The 22365-nt window shown below is 50.7% G+C and overlaps 9 protein-coding genes across 9 annotated transcripts; 4 read left to right on the top strand and 5 right to left on the bottom strand.

Annotated features, from left to right (window-relative positions):
• Window positions 1–65: 65 nt before the first annotated feature.
• Window positions 66–3023, bottom strand: TrAFT101_000570 (uncharacterized protein). The gene is made up of 6 exons (XM_024907438.2): window positions 2874–3023; window positions 2339–2813; window positions 1283–1546; window positions 928–1161; window positions 530–864; window positions 66–415 (listed from the first exon to the last, which is right to left on the bottom strand). The coding sequence occupies exons 2-5, from the start codon at window positions 2515–2517 to the stop codon at window positions 777–779; spliced, it is 765 nt and encodes a 254-aa protein (XP_024764784.2). The 5' UTR covers window positions 2518–2813; window positions 2874–3023; the 3' UTR covers window positions 66–415; window positions 530–776.
• A 349-nt stretch (window positions 3024–3372) lies between these two features.
• Window positions 3373–3843, top strand: TrAFT101_000569 (uncharacterized protein; the record flags this gene model as incomplete). The annotated part of the gene is made up of 1 exon (XM_066126073.1): window positions 3373–3843. The coding sequence occupies one exon, from the start codon at window positions 3373–3375 to the stop codon at window positions 3841–3843; it is 471 nt and encodes a 156-aa protein (XP_065982171.1).
• A 57-nt stretch (window positions 3844–3900) lies between these two features.
• TrAFT101_000568 (uncharacterized protein) lies at window positions 3901–4326 on the top strand (the record flags this gene model as incomplete). Its single annotated transcript, XM_024899071.1, has 2 exons — window positions 3901–4032; window positions 4159–4326. The coding sequence occupies 2 exons, from the start codon at window positions 3901–3903 to the stop codon at window positions 4324–4326; spliced, it is 300 nt and encodes a 99-aa protein (XP_024764781.1).
• Window positions 4327–4664: 338 nt separating this feature from the next.
• Window positions 4665–6927, bottom strand: TrAFT101_000567 (uncharacterized protein). The gene is made up of 2 exons (XM_024901691.2): window positions 6725–6927; window positions 4665–6574 (listed from the first exon to the last, which is right to left on the bottom strand). The coding sequence occupies exons 1-2, from the start codon at window positions 6741–6743 to the stop codon at window positions 4911–4913; spliced, it is 1683 nt and encodes a 560-aa protein (XP_024764780.2). The 5' UTR covers window positions 6744–6927; the 3' UTR covers window positions 4665–4910.
• A 657-nt stretch (window positions 6928–7584) lies between these two features.
• On the bottom strand, window positions 7585–11750 carry TrAFT101_000566 (uncharacterized protein; the record flags this gene model as incomplete). Its single annotated transcript, XM_024901690.2, has 8 exons — window positions 7585–7821; window positions 7924–8310; window positions 8446–8862; window positions 8981–9997; window positions 10385–10465; window positions 10557–10897; window positions 11170–11176; window positions 11733–11750. The coding sequence occupies 8 exons, from the start codon at window positions 11748–11750 to the stop codon at window positions 7585–7587; spliced, it is 2505 nt and encodes an 834-aa protein (XP_024764779.2).
• Window positions 11751–12133: 383 nt separating this feature from the next.
• Window positions 12134–13087, bottom strand: ARC19 (Arp complex subunit; the record flags this gene model as incomplete). Its single annotated transcript, XM_066126072.1, has 6 exons — window positions 12134–12142; window positions 12205–12249; window positions 12322–12447; window positions 12533–12573; window positions 12633–12918; window positions 13085–13087. The coding sequence occupies 6 exons, from the start codon at window positions 13085–13087 to the stop codon at window positions 12134–12136; spliced, it is 510 nt and encodes a 169-aa protein (XP_065982170.1).
• Window positions 13088–14020: 933 nt separating this feature from the next.
• TrAFT101_000564 (uncharacterized protein) lies at window positions 14021–16040 on the top strand. Its single transcript, XM_024903272.2, has 2 exons — window positions 14021–14934; window positions 15023–16040. The coding sequence occupies exons 1-2, from the start codon at window positions 14540–14542 to the stop codon at window positions 15531–15533; spliced, it is 906 nt and encodes a 301-aa protein (XP_024764775.1). The 5' UTR covers window positions 14021–14539; the 3' UTR covers window positions 15534–16040.
• Window positions 16041–16640: 600 nt separating this feature from the next.
• On the bottom strand, window positions 16641–18044 carry TrAFT101_000563 (uncharacterized protein; the record flags this gene model as incomplete). Its single annotated transcript, XM_066126071.1, has 2 exons — window positions 16641–16727; window positions 17928–18044. The coding sequence occupies 2 exons, from the start codon at window positions 18042–18044 to the stop codon at window positions 16641–16643; spliced, it is 204 nt and encodes a 67-aa protein (XP_065982169.1).
• Window positions 17419–22129, top strand: TrAFT101_000562 (uncharacterized protein). The gene is made up of 4 exons (XM_024899146.2): window positions 17419–17765; window positions 17943–20226; window positions 20305–20687; window positions 20776–22129. Exons 2-4 carry the CDS (start codon window positions 19122–19124, stop codon window positions 21538–21540), a joined length of 2253 nt encoding a protein of 750 aa, XP_024764773.1. The 5' UTR covers window positions 17419–17765; window positions 17943–19121; the 3' UTR covers window positions 21541–22129.
• The last annotated feature ends 236 nt before the right edge of the window (window positions 22130–22365 follow it).

Raw genomic sequence — 22365 nt, 5'->3', positions numbered from 1 at the left:
TTGAGCTGTGTAAATCTAACAGCTGGGATGATATCAAGCCATCCACTATCAAGCCATCCACGTCATGCCATGTACGGCGTCGGCGCGGCATCTTTCTATGGGTTTGTTTAGGGAGGGAGATCTCAGATTAGCGGCTCTGGCTGAGTAGGCCAAGCATCAGTGTTGGCTCTTTGATGGGGTTAGAATACTAGTTGAATAGCTTAGCCGAAAAAATTGGTAGAACGTTGTTGATTCTTGGGTATAGCAAGCTACTCGAATCCGCATTGCCTTTCGATAAAAACTTGCAAGTTTGTTGGGGATCGAGTTGTAATCTGTCAATTACCTTTGTAACTTTAATTTTCTTTGCAAAGCGTTTTCTTCCGCTCTGACATTCAAAATGTAGAATAGAAATATCAAGAGCCTTTGGGTATGTTGCCTAAGCGAAATGCCGCGCGAGATTAGAGATTCAGCAGGAATAGCTGGGTCAAGACAAGAGAATCTGAGAAAACAAAGACTAGGGTCGCGACATTTCACTTGGGAAATACTCAACATGGAAGGTTTCGGCAAGAGACGAGAGATTAGGATAAAACGAGGCGTGGCATGTATCTTTGCAATGGTGCTTCAGAAGCACCCCTCTCTTTGCTTTGAAAGACGTCTCTTGATGATTTGGAGTTGAAGAAGATACACGTTGTGCGTAGGCCACAAATAATTCTATATGCCTCAAAGTCTCTAACCTCGAAACGCAAGTTTTCTCAAGTTTTCTCGATTTAACCGCGGAAAGATCTATCACCGTGGCCTCAAGGCTGGCCGTCCTTTTCCAGGATGTCGACAACAAAGGCTCCGCCAAGGAGGATGGCTGGCTCATCGATGTTGTGATGCTCGTAACTGGAATCCCAGATCGTCATTGTCAGCGGGCTTGAATACGACTGCATAGATTTTCTTTCTCACCTCAAAGTCCCCACTCCTCCAGCTTCAAGTAAGAATGCGGGTCCATCTTGTAGGGTCTTGCCAGCCCATCGCATCGAAAAGGCTCGTAGAATGTGTCCGTGTGCAACGATGAGAACGTCACCTGATTTTTTATGCGATTGCTGGCCATCTGACGAGTTGAGTACAGGCTCATGATATTTTTTCCGAATGTCGGCGATGAGACGATCTAGACGGTCAGTGACGTCTTGGGGGCTCCTATGACATGTCAGATCTAAAGAGTCAAGATAGGGATACTTGAAGAGATGTCTAAAGAGGTATATGCCGTGGGATATAATCGATAATCTGGCGATATTGGGGTCATCAGGGCGTGACATACTCTCCTCCTGGACAGCCATCTCTCCAAATGTCCCAAGTTCCTTCAATGCCTTGCTCGGCTCTCATTCTGCGAATCTCAGGGCTTGTGATACCTTCATAGTCGCCGTAATCCCACTCCCGAATGTCCTCAGTAATTTCGACTGTGGCACCACATTTGAGGCCACCACCAGCAGAGCCGCCGTGTGGTTGCCAGGGTAATGGTTCAGATACGCCAATATTGAGCAACTCGAATGTGCGTTGGGCTCGTTTTCGAGGAGAGACGTAACTAGTTTGGGGTGGTTACCCAAAATGCTTAGCTTTTTCTTCCTTACTGTACATGATTATTCTGTTTTTCCTTGATTCGAGCTGCAGACGAAGCGGGTAGCCTTCGTGTGTGGTACATGGAAGAAACCAAAGAAACTGTAGACTGAAAAATGAATTGCTACACTGTACGGAGAGAAATCAGAGAGGGAACTCGCTGAGTCTATGCCAGGAGACAGGACTCATGATGTAGAGTCTTCTGTGTGAACAATGGGGGCTGTACGGCGAAGAAAACTATACCACGCCAGCTGTGCCTTTCGACAAGACTGTTGTGTAGGACGAATGGCGAGACACGAGCCTATGTGCTGTGCCGAAAGAAAACCCAAAAGAAGCAAAGGGTAGAAGTTGGTGTAGCCAGTCGGGAAGAACAAATAGACGGCTCATTGACTAACAGAGAAGGCTCCCAGACTCATACGAACGCCAGTATAGATGGCAAACATTCTGAAAATGAGAGCTGAAGTATTACAAGTTTCAAAATCATGAAAAACTCAATGAAAGACGTAAATCCAGACATAATAACAGAACATGTTTGTTGATCTTCTTAGCTGTTTTCAAGAGGGCAGCAAACGCAAGGCAGCGAGAATTGTAAACAGAGTGCGTGAGTGGGATCGGGGGCTTAAAATCAAACGCCTGAATTGTGGTTTTGACAACTGCAATGAGGTGATGTGATGAGATATGCACAGTGTAAATCCGAGGCAGTAAGACGAAGCTGGGAGTTGTGTATAAAGAAGAGAGGCAAAATATATGCGGGACTTACATATGCGACAGCTGTCGAGGGACAATCAAACGGTCATCGCCTACAAGAGCCCTGCCCGTGGCAATGACTCGCTTCTCGCCGGTGGCCGTCAAGGGAATGTCGCTGCTGCCCGTGTGTCGGCCGTTGAGTGACCACTCAGTCTCTCCATGGCGGACGATGAAGACGCGGGGAGCAGCCATGTTGGCGACGTATAGATGGCAGAAACCGGGGCTGTCTGGCGTTGATGGCGCAGTGCGTGGGGGGAGAGGAGATTGAACAGAGAGTTTGGAATGGAAATGGTCCTGATGAAGAGATGAAGAGAAGAGACCAGAACTATATGAGACTGCCCGGCTCAAGCTCAATCGAATACAATTGTCTGTTGCTCAGCAAATGAGCGTCAACGCAGCTGAGCGCCTCGACTGCGGCTTAATAGCGGGCTGCCGGAGGGGTCGGTTTAGCGGGCTGCTGGCGGTGATGTCAGGAGGCTCGTAACGGCCTAGCCGGTGATTTTTAGTATAGAACCTGGGCGGGCGGCTTGCTGTATCCGGTTACTCACCCATGAATCGCAAAGCGGTGCTGCCCATGGCTGCGTTGCTGGATTGGCGGGACGAGAGGCGAAAGAAGAGTGTTATGCGTGAAGAAAAAGACGAGGAGCAGAGAATAAATTCTGCCCGGATTTTTAGCGGTCAAGAGAAGGAAGAAAGGCGGACAGCACCACGGCAGAATTCCCTGTGGAAGGAGGGCCTGATAAAGAGAAGAGGTACCTGCCTTCTCTGCTGTTAGCCTGGGCCTGAGCCTGAGCCTCGTGTGGCTGGTTGTCGCAGCGCCTCGGTGCATTCTAGGCCCATCGCAGACGGAAACGCCGCCGACTCTGGAAAAAGGTTCTTTTCAATCTCGACTTCTTTTCGTCCTGGAATGGGTTTCTCTTGCAGGCTAAAAAATCAATCAAAACTCGTCGCCTCAGTGGCGATTATACCGCATCTACAGATTCCTTTCCTTCCCTCCCGGCTGCCCAATTGAGCTCCTATCGTGATGACCTCCATCGCATCCATATCATGGTCCAACGCGCAGCCTCGTCATCCTCGGCCTTGCCCCGCTTCTTACTAAGTCTTTCAGCCTCCTCCACTACATCGCAGCAGCCTCACGGCCCGCCATCGTCGCTGCCACCGCCCGATTCTGCCCGTCAAAGCACCAGCCAAGACAGCATCGAGCTGGTGGCCGTCCGGCATCATTCGTGGAGCAACAGCAATCACAATAATAATCCTCCGGCTGCGGCGCCCCGTATCAGCAGGCATAAGCGAGCCTCTCCATCACTGCCAGTTGTGGTGCCGTCATCGGCCTCCATCGCCAAGGAGAACACTGCGCCTTTGGAAGGGGACAAGGATCTGGGCTTCAGAGGGAGGAGCCGTAGCAGCACGACTAGCTTGGCGTGCTCGACGAGCTCGACGACCGATTCGCTGGGCAAGGGAATGACCGTAGCTGAGCGCCAGAACAAGGCCAACCAAGTCTGGAGAGGCTACTGGTGACAGCTCTTTTAACAGAAAGACCAAGAGAGAAGAGAGAAAAGAAGAAACATCTTCAAGATGGCATCAAAAATTCCTTTAACCAAGCAACAAAAGTGGAGGGGCGGCGTCTGGGCCGTGGCCTTTGCCGCTGTCATCATGGTCGGAACACTGACCGGCGCCCAGCTCAAGTCGGACAAGCAAAAAGAAGAAGTCAGTCAATCTTTTTTTTTTTTTTTTCTTTTTCCTTTTCCTTTCCTTTTTTTTTTTTTCTTGTATCCTAAGAAACTAGAGCTACGATTATTGGAGCTGGACGTTTGCTAATGTTTCTCCCTTTAGGCAATCCGGGAATTTCGCGAGATTACTCCCTCGGAGCAAATTGCCATGCTCGAGAGGCAGCGATCTACCCTCGTAGAGCAGCAAACAGCTCTGCAGAGGAAGCTGGACGTGTTCAAGGAGCGCGCCCAGGAGAGGCAGCAAGAGAAAGAGAATGCTAAGAAGGCCTAGGGCTGCTTCTCAAAGAGAGAGAAGATGATGATGTAAACAATCATCCATGGCAGCTTTTGACGATGAGCCGTACAATCCAGCTCCGGGATAACTGTAACATTATTTTATTTCATCTTTTGGGATGGGAACAAGGTCACAAAATTCCTTCCTATTCATATCAAGCTACGCGAGACACAGCGGCACGTTGTTGTATATTCATTCACCCATGGCGCAACTCTGGTTAATGGAAAATATTTGGAGAGAGGACTGGCTTTGGTAACATGGTGATACCCATATAGACTTGCACAAGAGGTTTTTTTTTTTTTTTTTTTGGTTTCATAAATAACATGTTTTATTTGGCCCGCTTGACCCAATTCGTGTTCCGTTCTATTCATTATGGCATATGTCTAAGGACAAGACGATCCAACAATCTAGACAAAAGTCTATGCTTGGTCATCTTCGCCTACTAGTAACTAATCCAAACGCCCAACTTCCATATTGTTCCAATTTCCATTTTTTAATTGTGTTTCGTTTCCCTCTCCTTTTAGGCACTGAGAGAGAGGCAGAGTGATGCGGTATACCAATGATTTAGTTGTGACCTTGCTTTACTCTTCAACACCCTCAGAGCTGGGTAGAGGAATCGCCTTGTAAAGCAAAATCAGGGCTGAGTGAGACTCGCCACCGCCGGCCAAGGCCTCAACCTTGTCAACTGTCACCTCGGTTACCTTGTCGTCGTTGAACCACCACCAGTTTCCATCCTCCTTCTCCTTCTTGCCCGTCTTGGGATCTACGGAGCCAGTCTTCTTGACGTACGCCGTGTAGTGGCCGCTATCCGCGCTAGCGCCCTGGTGGGTGACAACGCCGCGCAGCTCGTACAGGCCAGATTGGTTGGCGCCATCGTCATCACGAAGAGAAGGATTTATCAAGGAGTTGAGCTCCTTCTTGGCAGCCAGAAGGGCAGCCTCGCTCTCCGCCTCGACCTGGGCATCTGTCTTGTAAGTCTCGCCCATGACGGTATCGCCGTCATCCGCCTGCTGCGGCTTGCTCTCCTCCTCCTTCTTCTTCTTCTGTGCCAGCTCTCTCTCTGAAGGCAGGCCCGAACCACCAGCAACGTCGCTCATATCCTTGTCATGCGTCTTCTTACGACGCTTACGGGCGCGATCGATATCTTCCTCATCCTTTCGAACCTCACGAACTTTGTCTCGGACGGGAATCAGGGCCGATTTGAGGTCATCAGAGCAGAATTCGACAATGTCCAGCTCTTGGGGGAAAGTGACCTTGCGCATGATCTTGGCCTTCTTCTTCGTCTCCTTCTTCCAGAAAAAGCGCACAAAATGGACGGTGAGGTACTTGGGAGCTCGGGATATCTTGGACTTTTTGGTATAAGTGGCGTCGCGGCCAAGCACCTCAGATCTCTTCTCTAGCTGCTCGCTCAGCGCAGCCAAAATTCCGTCTCTCAAATGGTTGGTCTGGGAATCAATGTGGCAGTCGAGCTTATAAAAGGCATCGCTGGATGTGATGGCCGTTTCGCCTCCGTTCCGGGCCTCCTCCTCGTCGCACTCGAGGACTGAAGTGAACCGTCCTGCCATGTATTTTTCGACGAACGAGACTCCAGGTGCGTCAGGAGAGCCCTTGATTGTCAATTTCTGGCCGAGTTGCTGGACAATCTGAGACCAGGCTTCTTCAGCATCCTGCTGAGCGTACCCTGGTCCACTTTTCGATTTCTCGGCAAACTGAGGGAAGACAACCCTCAGCGCCGCCAAAAAATCCAAAGGCGGGAGAGAATCAAGCGTGGCACCCATCTTCTTGTAAAGGTTGGAGAGCTGGGAAGCCAGATCCTGTCGGCTTGTGCCAGGTATAGCATTGTAAGTAGTAAGAGCCGTCTGGAGCTCGGGAATCGAACGTAGCGTCTGCAGAGTCGAGTTCAGGTAGCAAGTGTTGCCGAGATTGACGAGACCTGCGGGAGTAGCGCCAACTTGCTGAGCTTGCTCGGCCTCGGTCATGTCCTCGACAAACTTGATCGCCTCGGACGGACGAACCAGATCTGCGCCACCATCTCCCGGGGTGCCCATCATCATGATGTTCTGGCCGGCCTTGAGGCCCAGCTTGCTCATATCTGCGTCATCTTTGAGCTGGCCGCCCTTGATGAGGATCTTTTGCCGTTCGGGCTCGACATTGGTAAGGCTGAATAGCTGGAGCTTGAAGTCCAGGCCCGTGGACTCGGGATCGACATCTACGTTGTACTTTTTGCCCTGGTGCTTGACAGCAACTAAAAGCAGTTAGTCTTTGCGTCCGTATGGAATAAAATCATTGGTATGGCATGGCAAACAAGAGAAACAGAATGGTGTTGGAGGCTGTTGAATGCACGGCAAAGAGACAGGTAGTAGATAGATGACTGATATGGTGGGGTATCACGAACCAGTTATTGTGGAAGCCATGGTTGCAAAGCGGCAGATCGGCTCAGCAGCAGCTGGACGACGAAATCTGGAGCTGTAGATACAAAAGACGATGGCAAAAGAGAGCTCGGATATCCGTGATATTGTCCCGGCAAGCAGAGATGGGCAATCGAAGTGAACCGCCAGGAGAGACTCAGACAGAAGCCGGGAGAAGAGCTGCGGAGCCCTGCTGCGTCACGGTAGCAACCTAGTCTCGACGGCGAGCAAGTGTGGCGCGAGAGGCCCGCAGTGGTTGCCAGAGCTTCGACAGCTTCCACGTGATATGGCTGTGGCTGGCTGTGGCTTGGGGGGCACCGATGACATAATCATCCAACACGTCCTCTCGATGAATACGTGCAAAAAGTCCTGTTGAAGGTTACATTCATGGTGTGTTTATCCAGTCTCTGTCGATATGCAAAAGTTGCGACTATTAGATGAGATGGATAGGAGATGTGCGGCCCCACGACCCAAAAATAGAAGAGCCTTGGACCAGCGCACCTTGGCGGCTTATAGAGCGTGTCCATAACCGGAGCTGCGGCATAGTGTGCTACTTGGTGGTTTTGGTATAATTTAATTCAATACAGTCAATCATTGGCATGAAAAGAAAGAAATCATGTCCGTTGCAAAAGTATATTTACGAAGTCAGAGTACATAATGCCTCCCTATTAATGAATAATAGTTGCAGCTTCGAGCAACGTAAACAGTAGCTACGCCCCATATCGACACGTGAAAATATAACCCAACCGAGAAATGCCGTTGGTAAATAGGGAGAAAAGAAAGGAAATAGCAAGCATTCCTTGAGACTTGAATATCCCTCCGACGGCAAGGCAAACAAATCGACCCTCTAATTTTGAGTAAAGGCGCGAGTGAGGATGCGTTCGATGGCCGCAAACTCCAGCTTAGCCGCCTCGGCCAAGGTCAAATCGTCAAACTGGGGCCCCATGACATATCCGACCTCTGACCAAAAGTATCCCCAGTACATGTCTGTCTGTTCGGCCTGATGCTGGAGCTCAGCGCGCTCTCTGAGGGGCAGGGACAGAATATCCCGGCTAGATTGCTCACGAATCACTGCCACGTACCACTATAAAAGTTGAAAAGCACACAACAACGTTAGCTCATAGAGAGAAGAAACGGGGGGAGGGGGAAGAGAAAGATTGCTTAAGGCGTAATGACCAAAACTCACCTCAACAAGGTCAAGAGGGAAGCCAGGCTTGGGGCCAATGGCATACTGGTGGCGCCAGCTGTTCGAGAAGCGCGGCAGCTGGTAGTATTCCATGTCCAGCGCCTGCATGTTGGTCATCCAAGCAATGCCATCCTTCATGCATGGTGTAAATGCAGGGCAAAACATGGCCACTGAAACAAGGCGACGCAGGAGGAGAGGCGTCAGGTGGCTAGTATCCTCCTGGAAGAGGATGCTTCGAGTGAGCTGGCGGATAAGCGAAAGCGTAGCCTGGTAGATGGCCTCTCTTTCCTTGATCGTGATGCAATCCGTGCGAAACCAGGGAAACTTCTTGATGGTGCTGATCATGCACTCGTAGGGGCGCTGCGGGCAGTCTCGAGAGAAAGGCGACTTTGTTGTTCCACGCATGTTAGTAATTCAAGCAGATAAGAAAGCTAGGGAAAATAGATGCGATACTGTAGGATACTGTAGGAGAATCAAGGGAGGGAAGGGCTGTAGGATAACGTGAAGTTTGTGGTTACTTACTCGATGAGGTACCTCGACGTGTTTGACAAGCATGACCATCTCTTCCTCCGAGATGAAGCCTTTAAAATTGTCCCACGGCTCGTTATGCTTGTAGGGGAGGATCTCGGGGACTGCGCCATACCAAAAGACGCCACGTGCAATGGGGAAGAGATCCTTCATGAGGTGGCCCTGAGAAGTCACCTCCACGTCGATGGCGCGATCGCCCAGACGGGCAAATCGACCGGAGGCGACATTAAGACGGTGTCGCTCCACAGCTCTCATGGCATCTTCAAGCGAGACAAACTCGACGTAGGCGTCCATCGTCTTGCTGGTCACCTTGTCCATAATGATGTGCACGCCCTCGTCAGAGTCATTCAAGATTTTGGAGTTGCGGCCGAGAAAGGCAATGACTTCAGCGCGAGTCGTGGCGAACGGAATCTAGATAGCAGCATTAGCAAAGAAGCTTCATTGTGTCATTAAGAGGAAGGCAAGAGGTGCGAAAAAAGAGAGCATAGTAAAAAGAGAAGGGGGGGGTTCAGAGTCAGTTACAACGCACGTTCTTCAGCTTTATAATGCCCCAGTTCATGGGCTTTGCCATCCTAGCCGACTCAACAAAGGGAAAGTTGGACGGGTCCATGGCTTCAGCCAGACTTGGCAGTCCAGTAGGGGTGTTGGTTAACAGTACAAGCTTGTTCGACTCCTGTATCTCTCTCAGCGGAGCAGTGTTGACACGATCAAGCGGAATCTCCGAAAGGCCGGTTGTGTCGTTGAGACGCACGCCAAATGGACGCACAATCTGACGCACAAGCTGGGCTTCAATATTCCGATGTTCATTGTCAGCAGGGGGGGCGACCGCCGCTCCTAAATCAAATCTAGGAGGAGGGTGCATCATGACAGGGCTAACGCCAGCACGACCTGCAGTTCGTGGTGCGTAGTTGCGCGGCTCGCTGGCCGCGGTCGTGACACCTGGACTGAAGTAACCGCGTCCAAATACGCCATGGCGGCGATGAGTTGGAGTAGAATCAGCAGGTTCATCGCTTCCCTCACTAGATCTAAGTGAGTTGAGAGATTGGCTATGCGGGATCAGCTGCGGTCGACGATATCCAAGAACAGACTGGGATGACTCAGGACTAAACTCATAGGCAGAACCGGCCTGGCTCTCAGCAGTGGCGAGAGAGTCGCTAGTCAGCGGCTGAACGGTCGAGGTACCAGACTCATCGTTGCCCTCGCTAAATCGAAGAGAGTTGAGAGAATGGCTATGAGGAATCTGTGGCGAGACTTGGGGTAGAACCCGCTGTGGTGGTTGAGTGAACCCATAAGGAGTATAAATCGGCGAAGGGCCAAACTCAAAAGTAGCTTGGGCGTGTCTCTCAGCGGCAGCGACAGACTCATTAGCAAGAAAAGTGGCACGATCAATGTGATTGCCGTCGCCTGCTTCGCCTGGTCGAAGAAAATGTGGTGGACGAGTGAAGCCATAGGGAGTGTAAACCGGCGAAGGACCAAACTCAAAGGTGGCAGCGGCTTGTTCCTCAACAAGAGCGACAGGATCTCTAGTCAAGTCGTCGGGCGGAGCCTGAGAGTCAAGGAATCTAGGATAGCGAGTATTGGGAGGGTTCTCTCTCGCTACAGGCTCCGACCCGTCGTGCGAATAGTACACCGACTCTTGAGATCCTTCGAGGCTTTCATTGTCTGATTTACCTTCCTAAGGCAAACCCGCAGTGGTTCCCTCGTTGCGGCTAGGAGTATGAGCCAGGGCAAATGAAACAAGGTCAATGCCCGCTTGGCTTTGATTTTGAGGGGGGATTTGAAAATTATAGCTCGATGGATATCCAGATGGATATCCAGATGGAGCTGGAACTCCAAGAGGCAGAGAGGGCTCGAAAGGAAGAGTGGGTACGTTGGGCTCAAACCGAAAAGGTACAGCAGTTCCACCCATGGCTGGAATATAATTGCCGCTCACGTTGGACAAATGATTTTCAATCCCAGTTGCAGGAGGGTTCTCACCCGCAAAGGAGGGAGAGCTATCATTGGGGCCAAACCACTATTGAGTTAATTAGTATAATTCATGTCAAGAGCCAAAGGAGTGTCTGGGGTTGGTCAAAGGTTGAGGAAACGAGACAGAAATCACTTACCCCAGTGGGCATGGAAGGGACCCAGGCATTAGCAGATGGGTTGAACGAGCTATTCTGAACAAGCTTTGCACGGTGCAAATCGGTGCCAGCGTCGCTATGAACATACGGAGACGAATCAGAGGCAGTTGGGCTCTGAGCGGTATCAGAATGGTTGCCACTGTTTGAGCTCTCAGGGATCGTGGAAAGGCGACTGGCGGAGTGGCTCGAAGTGAGCTGGGTGCGCTGTCTGCCTTTGAGAGGCGTTGGCTGAGTCGCCGCAGACACGGGGTCGATGAAAGGTGCTTCACCGAAACTCAAGTCGCGAGCTCTCTCACGACGCGAAGACATGTTGACGCGTTGGGCTAATAAAGATTAGCAAGACTCAGGTATTTTGGATGAAGAGGGGGTGCAAGAGAGAGGGGGGAGACCAAGTAATCAGATGGAAATATTTTCTTAATGATGAGGTAGCAGAGGGATGTGAGTGAAGATGTGTGGCCGGAGCGAAGAAATATGTTTGATGGAAACTCTACATATCAGGCAAAGATCACGAGCTAAAGAACAGCAACCGTGCAACTCATGAAGAAATGAGGTTGAGGCTCAACGTAGCAGACCAAATTACCTGTGCGAAACAGACCTTTTAACTTTAGAGCGTTTGGATTTGAAACGAGTTGGAAGTGCTTGACGGCGCTTGACGGCGCTTGATGGTGATGTTATGCAACCAAAAGTGGCGATAGTGAGGTGAGAGGAAGAAACAGTTGGGGGGAGAAGGGAGAAAACGGGGTGCTGAAAATCTTCTCGCGTCTTGTATGCACGAAGCAACGCGTAAGTGATAAACGGGGAAGAGGAGCGTGACGGGCAGCAAGTTTCGCGTTTGTTGCCAGCTGCTGGGGCTGCCAGCTGCTAAAGATGAGGCTGGGGCCAGTGACAGTGTAGTTCTCAGACTGTCAGATTGTCTTGCCAATCGTCACAAGCAGTTCGATGAGCAGGTCCCGCTATGCAACAACTGTCAACGCTCTACGGGAAGAGGCAAGGCGAAAAGCCAGGAGGGAGTGCGGTTTCAGTTCGCAGCAGAAGCCCTGTCGAGATAAGTGAGGAAAACCTAATGTTGTGGTGGATATGAGTTTTTGAACTCGATGATGTTGAGGAACGACGTTGAGGAATGAAGATGATCCTTGCAGTCATTAATGCCTCGTGCACCTGTAACAGCTGCGTCATTGATGCCCAGTTGTCGTCCTGTGCTCCATCCGATGCAGCTGTTCCGAGACTCAACTCACAAAGAGAAAGAGGGTTCACAATTGATGCAGCCAGCAGTATCAGGACAACTTTGACACGCCTGAAGGTCCAGCTAATATTACTCCTCGCCGGAGAGTCTCGACGAAACTAGCTGTCAGCAATTGAGCAGGATATCCGACTGCCTTATTCCTCCCCCAGTCTCTCCCATCGCGACATGCAAAAGCATAAAGCCTCTCACTTAAGCATAAGCTTGTAGCAAGTAAATTTAGACAGTGATGACGATAATTTTTCATTAGCTCTCAATTGTTTATACCTATATTTGGCGCCCCTTATCCCCATCTCATGGATACATGTTTATCGCAATTTTAATCAAACTACAAGGCGTTGGTCAGAATAATCCTGCCATAAGGAGGGGAGCGAGAAAGAAAGCACTCACAGGTGTCAGGAAAGACTCGGCAACGAATCGTGCTCGGGCGTTAAGCTGCAAAGATGGTAGATTACACGTTAGTCCAAATCTCAGCCAGTGTATAGCAGGAGAGTATAGGTGACGCACGAAGAGCTTCATCTCGGAAATTTCCTTGTCAACCTCCTCCTGGAACTCAATGATAAAGTCGACAAGCTTGTGCTTCAGCATCTCTTCGGTGTGGAAGTTTGTTATCAGGAAGGAAATGTCATAGCCCTGTGTCGGGATCCCAGATTAGCACATGGATTCTTGCCAGGTCGACCTCACTCGCGCAGAATCTTGTGTCCAGCCAACTACTCACGGGAATGGGTTTTCTCCGCAGAATGAAGAATGATTCCGCTCCTATAATCCAGCTGTCAGATCGTGGTATCCTGTCAGGGCGGGACGTGGCGGGCACCGACTCATCTCCAGGAATCGGGTAAACTTGTGGACGAGCAGGTTCTCAATCTCATCGGCCTGCTTGATCTTGATGCTGATGCGGACGGAGTTGATGCTCGGCTCGATCAAGACTCGCTCGTTCTCGTTACGGGCAATGGTCAGGGGCGTGAGCAGCACCTCGGGCGAGGTCTGAGCTTCGATCTCGGGGACATTGTGACGCTCGGTGGTCTGGGAGGCAAAGTTGGAGAGCGTCAGGGCGGCAATCAAGCTGCTTCGTACGCATTGCAGGTACGGCCGCAGTGATTGAGACTAGATGGCCGCATCGTCAGGTCAGTTGGTCGGTTCAAGGCCCAGCGGTCAGCTTCGGTGTTTGGGGGGCAGCTGCTGCTTCTCAGGGGGGATCTTCAGGTAGGCGGAGAAGCAGAAGAGGAAGAAGATTCGGTGAGGCAGAGACCTGTGTCGGGCCAAAACGTACCATGACTGCTGCTGGAGCTGCTGCTGCTGCTGCGGTGGTTTGTCGTGGTGGTGGTTGGAGCCTCGATTCGGTACTTCGTTACGTGGACGGGATACGCGGGGCTCGATGTCACAGCTCCGAGCCTCCTTTGGGGCGGAAGGTGGGGCAGCAGCTTGACGGAGTACGTACCTGAGCACATACAGGAGCAGCGACTGGTGGTGGTGACGTTATCGTAATCGGAACAATCACGTGATGAATAGACAGAGCATCAGGGTCAAGAAGATGGCAGCTACAGGTAGCTAACCTACAAAGGTACCTACCTACCTACCTTATCTATACTGCACCTATAACATTGCAGACGTACTGTACTTGGGGAAGTACTATAGGTAGTATACTATCAGCTACTACTACTACTAGGTAGGTAGGTATTCGTTGTATAATGAATCCATGTTGTCCTAACCATGGCAATACACCACCATTCTTGATATATTCGTTCGCGCGTCCAAGCGCTGCTATTGGCGGTGGCTGCTGGTTATATAACTTTAGCGCTAGTGAGAAGGTTTTCGGAAACTGTGGTTTATCCGCTCGCTAGGCCTCTAGTATGTGATTTAATCAGATTGCGATAGCGAGCTTCAGCCAACCGCATGTGAGCACCGGCCGGGTCCCGCCAGGCCATGGGCCTTTGGCGAACGTTGACTGGCCCTTTGCCAAGAACAGCACATGTGCGTCGTCCTGAAAACAAGGGACCTGAATTCGTATAGGCACGATAGGTATAAACAAGGTTTACAAGTGCGCAGTAGGTACCTGTCGGCTAGGCCTCTGGGGTAGGGCCGGGTACTGGAGAAAGTCTCTGGCAACGTCGACGGCGTCTATAGTCGTACGATGTAACTGTGCCTGGCCGGGCCTTGGTACCCGTCACACCCTTTAGTACATGTAAGGTACGGCCTCGAGGACCCGGGAATTAGTCATTAATTGCTCATGTCGGAGATCGAGCTCCAAAGTCGAGGAGCTTCAGCAAGCTCGGCCTTTGCGACAGGTGCTCGTGCAAAACTATTTCAAGAAGAAGGCCATCGCCATAGCAGGAGGTTTCATTCCCGCTCCCCCCTCCTTATCCCGTAAAGACTGGGTTTGGGTATCTACCTACTACCACTACCACTACCTAAAACAACCACCTGTTCTGCTCCATACCCATAGTTTCACATCTATCCACCTCTTTTCCAGTTGCTATTCGTGCTTATCATCTCGCCATCTCTCGGGATTGCAACCCTGGCAGGCTTACCTACATAATTCCTACTGCAACCAGACCTGCCGCAGCAGCTCTTTAGGCTCCCGCCTGCTACTACGCAATTGCCGGAGCTTTGCCCGTGCCTCGTCTCACTTTTTCTCTTCTTTCATCTCTCCATCTCTGCATCTCTCCTCCGTTACCGCTCTTTGTTGTCTCTGCACTTGATTCTATCCAAGACCATCCTGTCCATCATGTCCGCCCCCGAGAAGAATGAGGCTGAAACGCCCCTCGCCCAATTCACGGCCCGCCTCGCCGACATCAAGAAGGAATCAGGCCACACCGAGATGTGGGGGGTTGAGCTCTCGGACGACGCCGGCCATGCGCCGACTCAGGTCATCCTCCAGAAGTTCCTGCGAGCCAACAATGGCGACCTGGCCGGCGCTGAGAAGCAGCTGACCGACGCCCTCGTCTGGAGAAAAGAGGTGAACCCGTCGTCTCTGGTGACTGAAGCTTTCGACAAGAAGAAGTTCCACAACCTCGGATTCGTGTCCAACTTTACGGATGATACTGGCAAGAAGGTCATCATCACCTGGCACGTTTACGGTGCTATCAAGGACAACAACTCTACCTTTGGCGACGTTGATGAGTGAGTATCCATCGTGTGAAAAAAGAAAAAAAAAAAAATGACATTGCTTCACTTCAAATTGTTCTAACCAGCTATGCGCGCCATGTAGGTTCATCAGATGGCGTGCGGCTCTCATGGAGCTGGGCGTGCAGCAGCTCAATCTCAATGATATCAAGGAGCCCCTTCCGGAAGATGGCTCCGACCCTTACCAGTTGATCCAGGTCCACGACTACAAGTCGGTCAGCTTCTTCCGCATGGACCCTGTCGTCAAGGCTGCTACCCAAAAGACCATTGCCGTCTTTGCCACGGGCTACCCAGAGCTGCTCTATCACAAGTACTTTGTGAATGTTCCCGCCATCATGGGATGGATGTTTGCCGCCATGAAATTTGTCCTCTCGGCTGCCACCTTGAAGAAGATGCACCCCATGGCCTCTGGCACCTCTTTGGTCAATGAGCTGCCAGCCCTCGCCACTTCTCTGGCTCCAGAGTATGGAGGCACTGGCCGTCCTGTCCAAGAATCATTGACATTGGCGATGGCTGATGTGCCCGAGGAGGCCAAAGAGGAAGATGCTCCTGCCGAGGCGGAGAGCAAGCCTGAAGGAGACAAGCAGGAGGCTTAGGCGAAAGAGGCTGGGGCTGGGGCTGGGAGCCTCGCACCAGAATGCAGAGGCGGCAGAAAATGCTTAGATGAGAGGGAAGGCTACTTTTGAGAAAGCAGTCTAGGGCATTCCCCTAGCTGAATCGCCGCTCATATCCGCGCTGCATCTTGTGAGAAGAAGAAGAAGAAGAAGAAGAAGAAGAGGAGGAGGAGGAGGAGGAGGAGGAGGAGGAGGAGGAGTGCATGCTTTGTTTTCCTTTGTCTTGTCTTGTTCTGTCTTGTTCTTTTTTGATGCTGTTCGTCTCTTTACGAGCGCGGGCCTTCAACCTGCTAGCCAGCCATGCCCCATTTATGCTCGTAATACCCCGATATTTTGGCATGCACTCAAATATTGTGCATTAGATTCCCATTTTTGACAGTTGGCTATTGACAGGTGCGACGTCTGCTAGAGACGTGGTTTAAACTATGAGCTTGATATTGGTAGTTATGTAGTACCAATTTCTCCAACAGTCACTCTCGTTAGGTACTTGAAATGCCTCTTTACTGTATTGTGTCTGACTTGCGGTGATATTTCGAGTGATGCTTTCCGTACACGTCTATTTCCCTGCCGAGTCACTCTTACTAGGTAGCGCCTATTCCTCTTGTATTGAAGAATATAGTCACTCTATAAGTTTGCGAGATCAATTTTACATCTGACTTGGATGCCGGGAATTCATTCCACGTCCTTTACGCGCCAACAATGAGCAGTTCGCCTCCAGGTCTCTAGTTCATGTAGCCACGCCGTCAATTTGCCACATGCACCAGCGGATGGTACCTTGGAAATCGCAGCTTTATAAAAAAAAAAATTGTCATGGGATGGTAACACAGTCAATTTTACAGCCCTGGTAATTTTGGTCTCTAGTGCCAAAGATCCTAGCAGGCGAGTGATTATTTTTTGATGATAGTGCTGTGGCGTTCACCTTCACCGCAACATATCAACTCGACTACAAAAGCAAGAGTGCGACTGTTTTGGAGGCAAAAAACATCGCCGCTGTCATGGTAAATTAGAGATGTTCAGTTGGAGTCTATGCTTCTATGTTTGGGCATTTTTATTAGTTGGCTAGGCCGAGCATTGCAATTGCGTCAGCCTTTATCGTGATCGTGGTATCGTCAAATGAGAAACGGAGCTGGGATGAGGAGGACAGAGACATTTTGACTCAGGCTGAGGCTGGAAACCCTGCAGCCGGTGAGCGCCATGCGAATACGTCTGCGGATCAGATGATGCTATCGTTGCCGCTCTGCTGCTGCTGCTTTTTTTTTTTTCTTTCTCTACTGGCTGTTGTCGTCGTCAATGATATCCGTGGGGTTGAGTGAGTGTTTCGTTATATGAGAAGACGGTATTTTGTAGACTGAGAGAGCATGAAACAGTCAACAGCAGCCAAGAAAGCCCAACGATGAGTTATCACCAGATGATTGATCGGCGATAGCACAAGTAGGAGAGGTTGTAAAATTTTAATTCTATAGGAGACGCAAATCACACCCTACCACAGACACGACAGCCTGGAATGTTGGGGGCACATCACATATCATCCAATTCTTTTGCTAGCCTTGCCGTCATTTTATTTTATTGTGTCATGTGTTTTCTTTTTTTTTATCGGCCGTCCTTGATTCACTGGCTCCTTCATGATACATTCATCGTTGCATCGGCTGGGATAAGGCTATTTCCCCCAACGCAGGGAGACAAGGAGGCATTATAATAGGCTCGTCAACAGGTGCGGAGTAAGAAACAAGGCAAGGCAATACCAAGCGAGGCGAGGTCGGAGATCTATCCAGCTACTCAAGGGAGGAAATCAGGAGAGGACTCTGAAGCTTTTTTTTTTTTTTTTTTTTTTTTTTTTTTGGTAGTTTTCCTGCTGGGATGCAAATATTGGCCGAAACCAGGTTTAGTATTTAGCCCGAACGCCTCTCACACTCATTTTTCAGCCGCTTGCCAACTTTCTTTTTTTTTTTCTCCTCTCTCTCTGTGTGTGTGCTCAGCTGGCTGTCGCGTTTAATCTTCCCCTCTGCATCTCGGGAGAGAGGTTCTAGACACTTCTTTTTGACACACACTTCTCCCGGCAATCCTGGATACAGCCCGGGGCAGAGTCAGATATATATCAAGCAGGCTCGTTCAGCCGCGGCAAAGAAAGACTCGCTGTGGTCTATAAGAAACGAGAGCTGAGCTGTTTCTTTCAAAAATTCTGCTTGAAGAGATTGCCAAACATACTTATTGTGCGTAAGTGGCAGAAGATACAACACATACACACGCCCCAGGAAAATCAAGCAAAGGAACGAGACTAGAGACTCAAGAGGACAAATATTGGCCTGCTTACGCAATAGTCTCTCGTCATCTTGTCCAGTCGTCGACTTTGCATTCACATTCACGCAAGTGACTGACGCTCTCCTCCTCCAGTTCCGGCGGTTTCACTGCCTCTGCCTCTGCCTCTGCCTCTGCCTCTGCCGAGTACCCCTCGCCGGCTCCCAGCACTTTCAGCTTTGGATTTGTTTGTCTCATTGCTTTTTGGCTACCGTTTGTGGCTCCCTCCACCGGTCCCAACCACCCCTGGAGCCCGGCAAAAAGGCCTTGGCTATTTTCGTTGATAGTAAAAAAAAAGTGGCTGCTCGTCGCTCACCTTCACTTTCAGGACCCCGGGCGTCTTGTCTGAGAGTGCCATTCATCACTTGCACGGCACACAAAAGCACGCACTCGCTCTCAGGGTTGATGAGAACAAAGATCATTCTATGCTCCCAATAGCTGTCGACTCTGACTCGCCATCTCGCTCACGCTTATTTCGAGGCCGGCAGAACCATCCACGCGCAATATAAGTCGCGCACGTTCACTTGACGCACACATGTTCAGACATCCACAATAATCTCCATCCGTCCAGCATCCTCCGCGTTTGATATACACAACAGACGGGTTGTAAGAGAGAACAGTCTATACCAACTACTGCCCCTTCATGTTAAAATAAAAAAGAAGAAGAAAGAGAGACAAGAACAAAACACGGCCGTGGTAACTGCTGCGACTCCGTCCATACATAGCCTGCTGCTCTTTTCCTATCGCTGCCTGCAAAAGGAGCTGTTTATAATCCCGTGGCCTGCCCTTCGTCCTAACGGCCTATCCGCCTTGCTTATCTGCTAGTCCACGCGCGCACCCGCGTTTTTCTGTCAACTTTGCCGACTAACATCGACGTCGAACCTTTTCCCTTCTTCATTCTTCCGTTGCCTCTCAGCCAGCAGCCCGGCTACTTTAGCTCAGCCTCGCTGTTCCGCCTCCGCAACCTTGATTGTTGTTGTTCTTTTTATTCTTTTTGCTTTCTCCTCTTTTGATTGGTTCCCCAGCATCTATTCCTTCTTGTTTCCTTCATTCCTCACAGACATATTCAGACGCACCGCATATCCCCTCTCTTTCTACTCCTTTTTTTTTTTAACCTGCTCTACTTGTTACTTTGAGTTTTGCTTGCTAGCTGGCTTGCGTGCGTGTTTCTCCTCCTCTCCCACTCACAATCCGTCGACAATCGGTGTGCGTATGCGGGTGCACATGTCGCCATAAAGCCTCGAGAGAAAAAAAAGAATCACACATCTCCCAGCCATGGCCTCGTTGTCGCTGTTTGTGGAAAGCAGCAGCAGCCTGGCGTCTTCGGCCGACGAATCGTCCAACCTCGCGTCGTCCAGCTCGACTCCTCCCACGACCGTCACCGACAGCGACTCCCTGCACTCGGACACCCCCAAACACGATGTCATCGCCGTGATTGACGACTCAACCGTCGTCGCCGTCGCTCCGCCGCCGCTGCCCGTGGCTGAAGTGCCGTCGCCGCGACGGCCGCAGAGGGCACGTGCCAGTCTGCCCGTCTACAATCTCGCAAAGCTCAGCGGCACGGCCGCGCATGGAAAGAGAAGGGCCAAGGGCGACATCGTGGCCGACCGCCGCAGACGTCGCACCATTGGCGGCACCGCGCTGGCTGCTGGCGACGCCGACGTCGGGGCCGCGCTGGACACAAGCATTGACGCGTTGGGCCTCGCCGCTGCGAAGAAGACGCCGCGCGCACAGCGCCTGGCGCGACCCTCGCCGCGCTCGCTGCGATCCGTGGCGCGTCTCGGCGGTCCAGCTGGCGGTGATGCCGCCGACTCCCCCGTCTCGTCTGCCGCCACCAAACTCGCCGCCATTGTCACCAAGCGAGGGCGCAAGCCCGTCGGCAAAACCGGCGTCAAGATGTCCCGCGAGCTGCGCCGCCTGCAGGACACCAAGGAGTTCAGCCACATCGACGACCGGCCCGTCGTGCACAGCGTCTGGTCCAATGGCAAATACATCGACCCCAACCGGCCTGTTGAGCGCCGGCGGCCGCGCAAAAATGCAAAGGTCGACAAGTCTGAGATCGAGGTCAAGCAGGAGGAGCCGGAAGAGCCTGCGCCCCAGGTCAAGAAGCCTCGAGTCAAAAAGTACATGGACCACGGCCTCTATTCCGGCCAGGACGTGCCCAAGGACATGGTCCGAGGACTGACGGCGGCCGAGAAGAAGCAGCTGGCGCAACTGCCCGAGCTGAGGCCCCGCAAAGAGAACAAAGTCATGCCTGCGCCCATCTTTGGCGGCTTCCGTACTCTGCTGGCTGGCCGCGACTTCAAGCTGCCATTCCATGTGTGCAACCCGCTACCGCCGGGCCAACCCAAGCCCGACGAGTGGAAGAAGATGACCAAGAGTACGTGTTCGAATCTTGTATTGCTTGCGTATTTCGTAGCATAGTCTCGCTTACTGACAAACTTCCCCCCTTTCTTAGACCGATTCATTGGCGAATCCAAGGAAATCTGGAAAAAGATGCCACACATTCTCGATTATCAGTCCAAGTGCGTGTGCAAACCAGAAGACGGATGCAGCGAGAGCTGCCAGAACCGAATCATGCTCTACGAATGCGACGAGACAAACTGCAATATTGGCAAGGCCTTTTGCACGAACCGAGCATTCGCCAACCTCACAGCTCGGCGAGCTAGAGGCGGCAAGTACCGCGTCGGAGTCGAGGTGATCAAGACGTCAGACCGAGGCTATGGCGTCCGCAGCAATCGCTGCTTTAGGCCCCACCAAATCATCATGGAGTACGCTGGTGAGATTATTACCGAAGAGGAATGTGAACGACGAATGAATGAGGTTTACAAGGATAATGAGGTATGCCAAAGCTCTCTCCCAGCTCTAGCTATGTGTCTCTACAAATGTTCGGTTGGCTAATTTCTCTCTCTTCTTTTCTTGCCTTTAGTGCTATTACTTAATGAGCTTTGACCAAAACATGATAATTGATGCTACCACGGGCAGTATTGCTCGATTTGTAAATCATAGCTGCAATCCCAACTGCCGCATGATCAAATGGATCGTCTCGGGGCAGCCTAGGATGGCTCTTTTCGCTGGCGATAAGCCCATCATGACCGGCGAGGAGCTCACGTATGACTACAACTTTGATCCCTTCTCAGCAAAGAACGTGCAAAAGTGTCTATGTGGGCAGCCCAATTGTCGGGGAGTGCTGGGGCCCAAGCCCAAAGGAGTCAAGCCCCCTCCCAAGGAGAATCCTGGCAAGGGAAGAGGCAAAGGCAAAGGCAAAGGAGGGAAGCGGAAATTCAAGGACCTGTCTGGGAATGAGGAGAATCAGGACCCCAACAACAAGGCGAAGAAGCGCAAGATTCAGGACAAGCCGAAGCCTATCAGGACTCTCAAGGCCGTCAAGGCATTAAAGCCCGTCAAGGGGCCAAAGGTCAAAAAGGCGCTGAAGCCAGCCAAGACAGTGAAGCCTGGCAAGACGTTGAAATCTATCAAGGTGGTAAAGCCAAAGGTTGCCAAGGTTGCCAATGTTACAAAGCCCAGAAAGACGCTTCAGCCCGCAAACGCAAAGACAACCAAGAGGCCATACTCAAAAGTCAGCATCAAGCTGGTTAAGAACACAGCAACGACCAAAGGCCAGCGAAAGAAGCGAGAAAGCACCACCATCACCGTCAGCGGGGCAGCCTCTGGCCTTTCTGTTTCAGTATAAGAGTCGAATTGGGGGGAGGATAATTTCTTTGGGGAGTGCATTATTTCTGCCATTCTCGGGGGTCCGAAAAGATGCGATTCAACATGGCTCCCTGGCCTCCTCGATTGCATGACGTTATAGACACTTATTTGCGGGCTTTTCTTCTTCTGGTTCATCACGGATTTCATGTAATGCTGCTGGTACTTCCTCATATCAATTTCTAGGTGGGCAATGGCTTCTAGGAGATGCTGGGCTAATCTTTTCTCTTTTCTCCCTTTAACTTTTGTGTTTTTTTTTTTATCTTTATCCTTTTTCTTCTCCTTTGCTTTTTTTCTTTTTCTTGGATTATCAGGCCACTTTGTGATAGAATTTTTTTTTTTTTTTTTTTCACTATTCTTAAGCTTTCTTGTATTTTTTTTTCTTCCTTTCTTTCTTCCTGTTCTTTTTGATGGCGAAGGGGTGAGGGATGAGTTGCAAAAAAGGGTTTGCTTTTTCGAGTCTCTGGAATTTTTGCTCTTGCTTGTCTAAGTGTGTGTGTTTTTTTGTAGTACAATATTTGGAGTTAGAGGCGATTTATCATATACGCGGTAATGAGAGCTGATGATTTGGTGTTACGTCCATGGGTTAAAAACTCGAGTGAATAATGACTTTTTTGTGCTGTATGCCTTTAGGTAGAAATTGGGATGAATGCTTACCAATGGCTATACAAGAAGTAAGGAGTGTAGACACAAAGCAGTGGCCAAGCAAGTCCAAGGTTTACTCAAGATGTTGGGCCCAATATAATCATCCTCCGCGCCATGATTTAGTCGGCATATCGGCCACAGGAAGCAAGTTTTGGCCTCACAT

This window comes from Trichoderma asperellum, chromosome 1 (genome assembly GCF_020647865.1).
Source record: "Trichoderma asperellum chromosome 1, complete sequence".
NCBI classification, from domain to species: Eukaryota; Fungi; Ascomycota; class Sordariomycetes; order Hypocreales; family Hypocreaceae; genus Trichoderma; species Trichoderma asperellum.
This window is presented reverse-complemented; position numbering and strand designations above follow the sequence as displayed.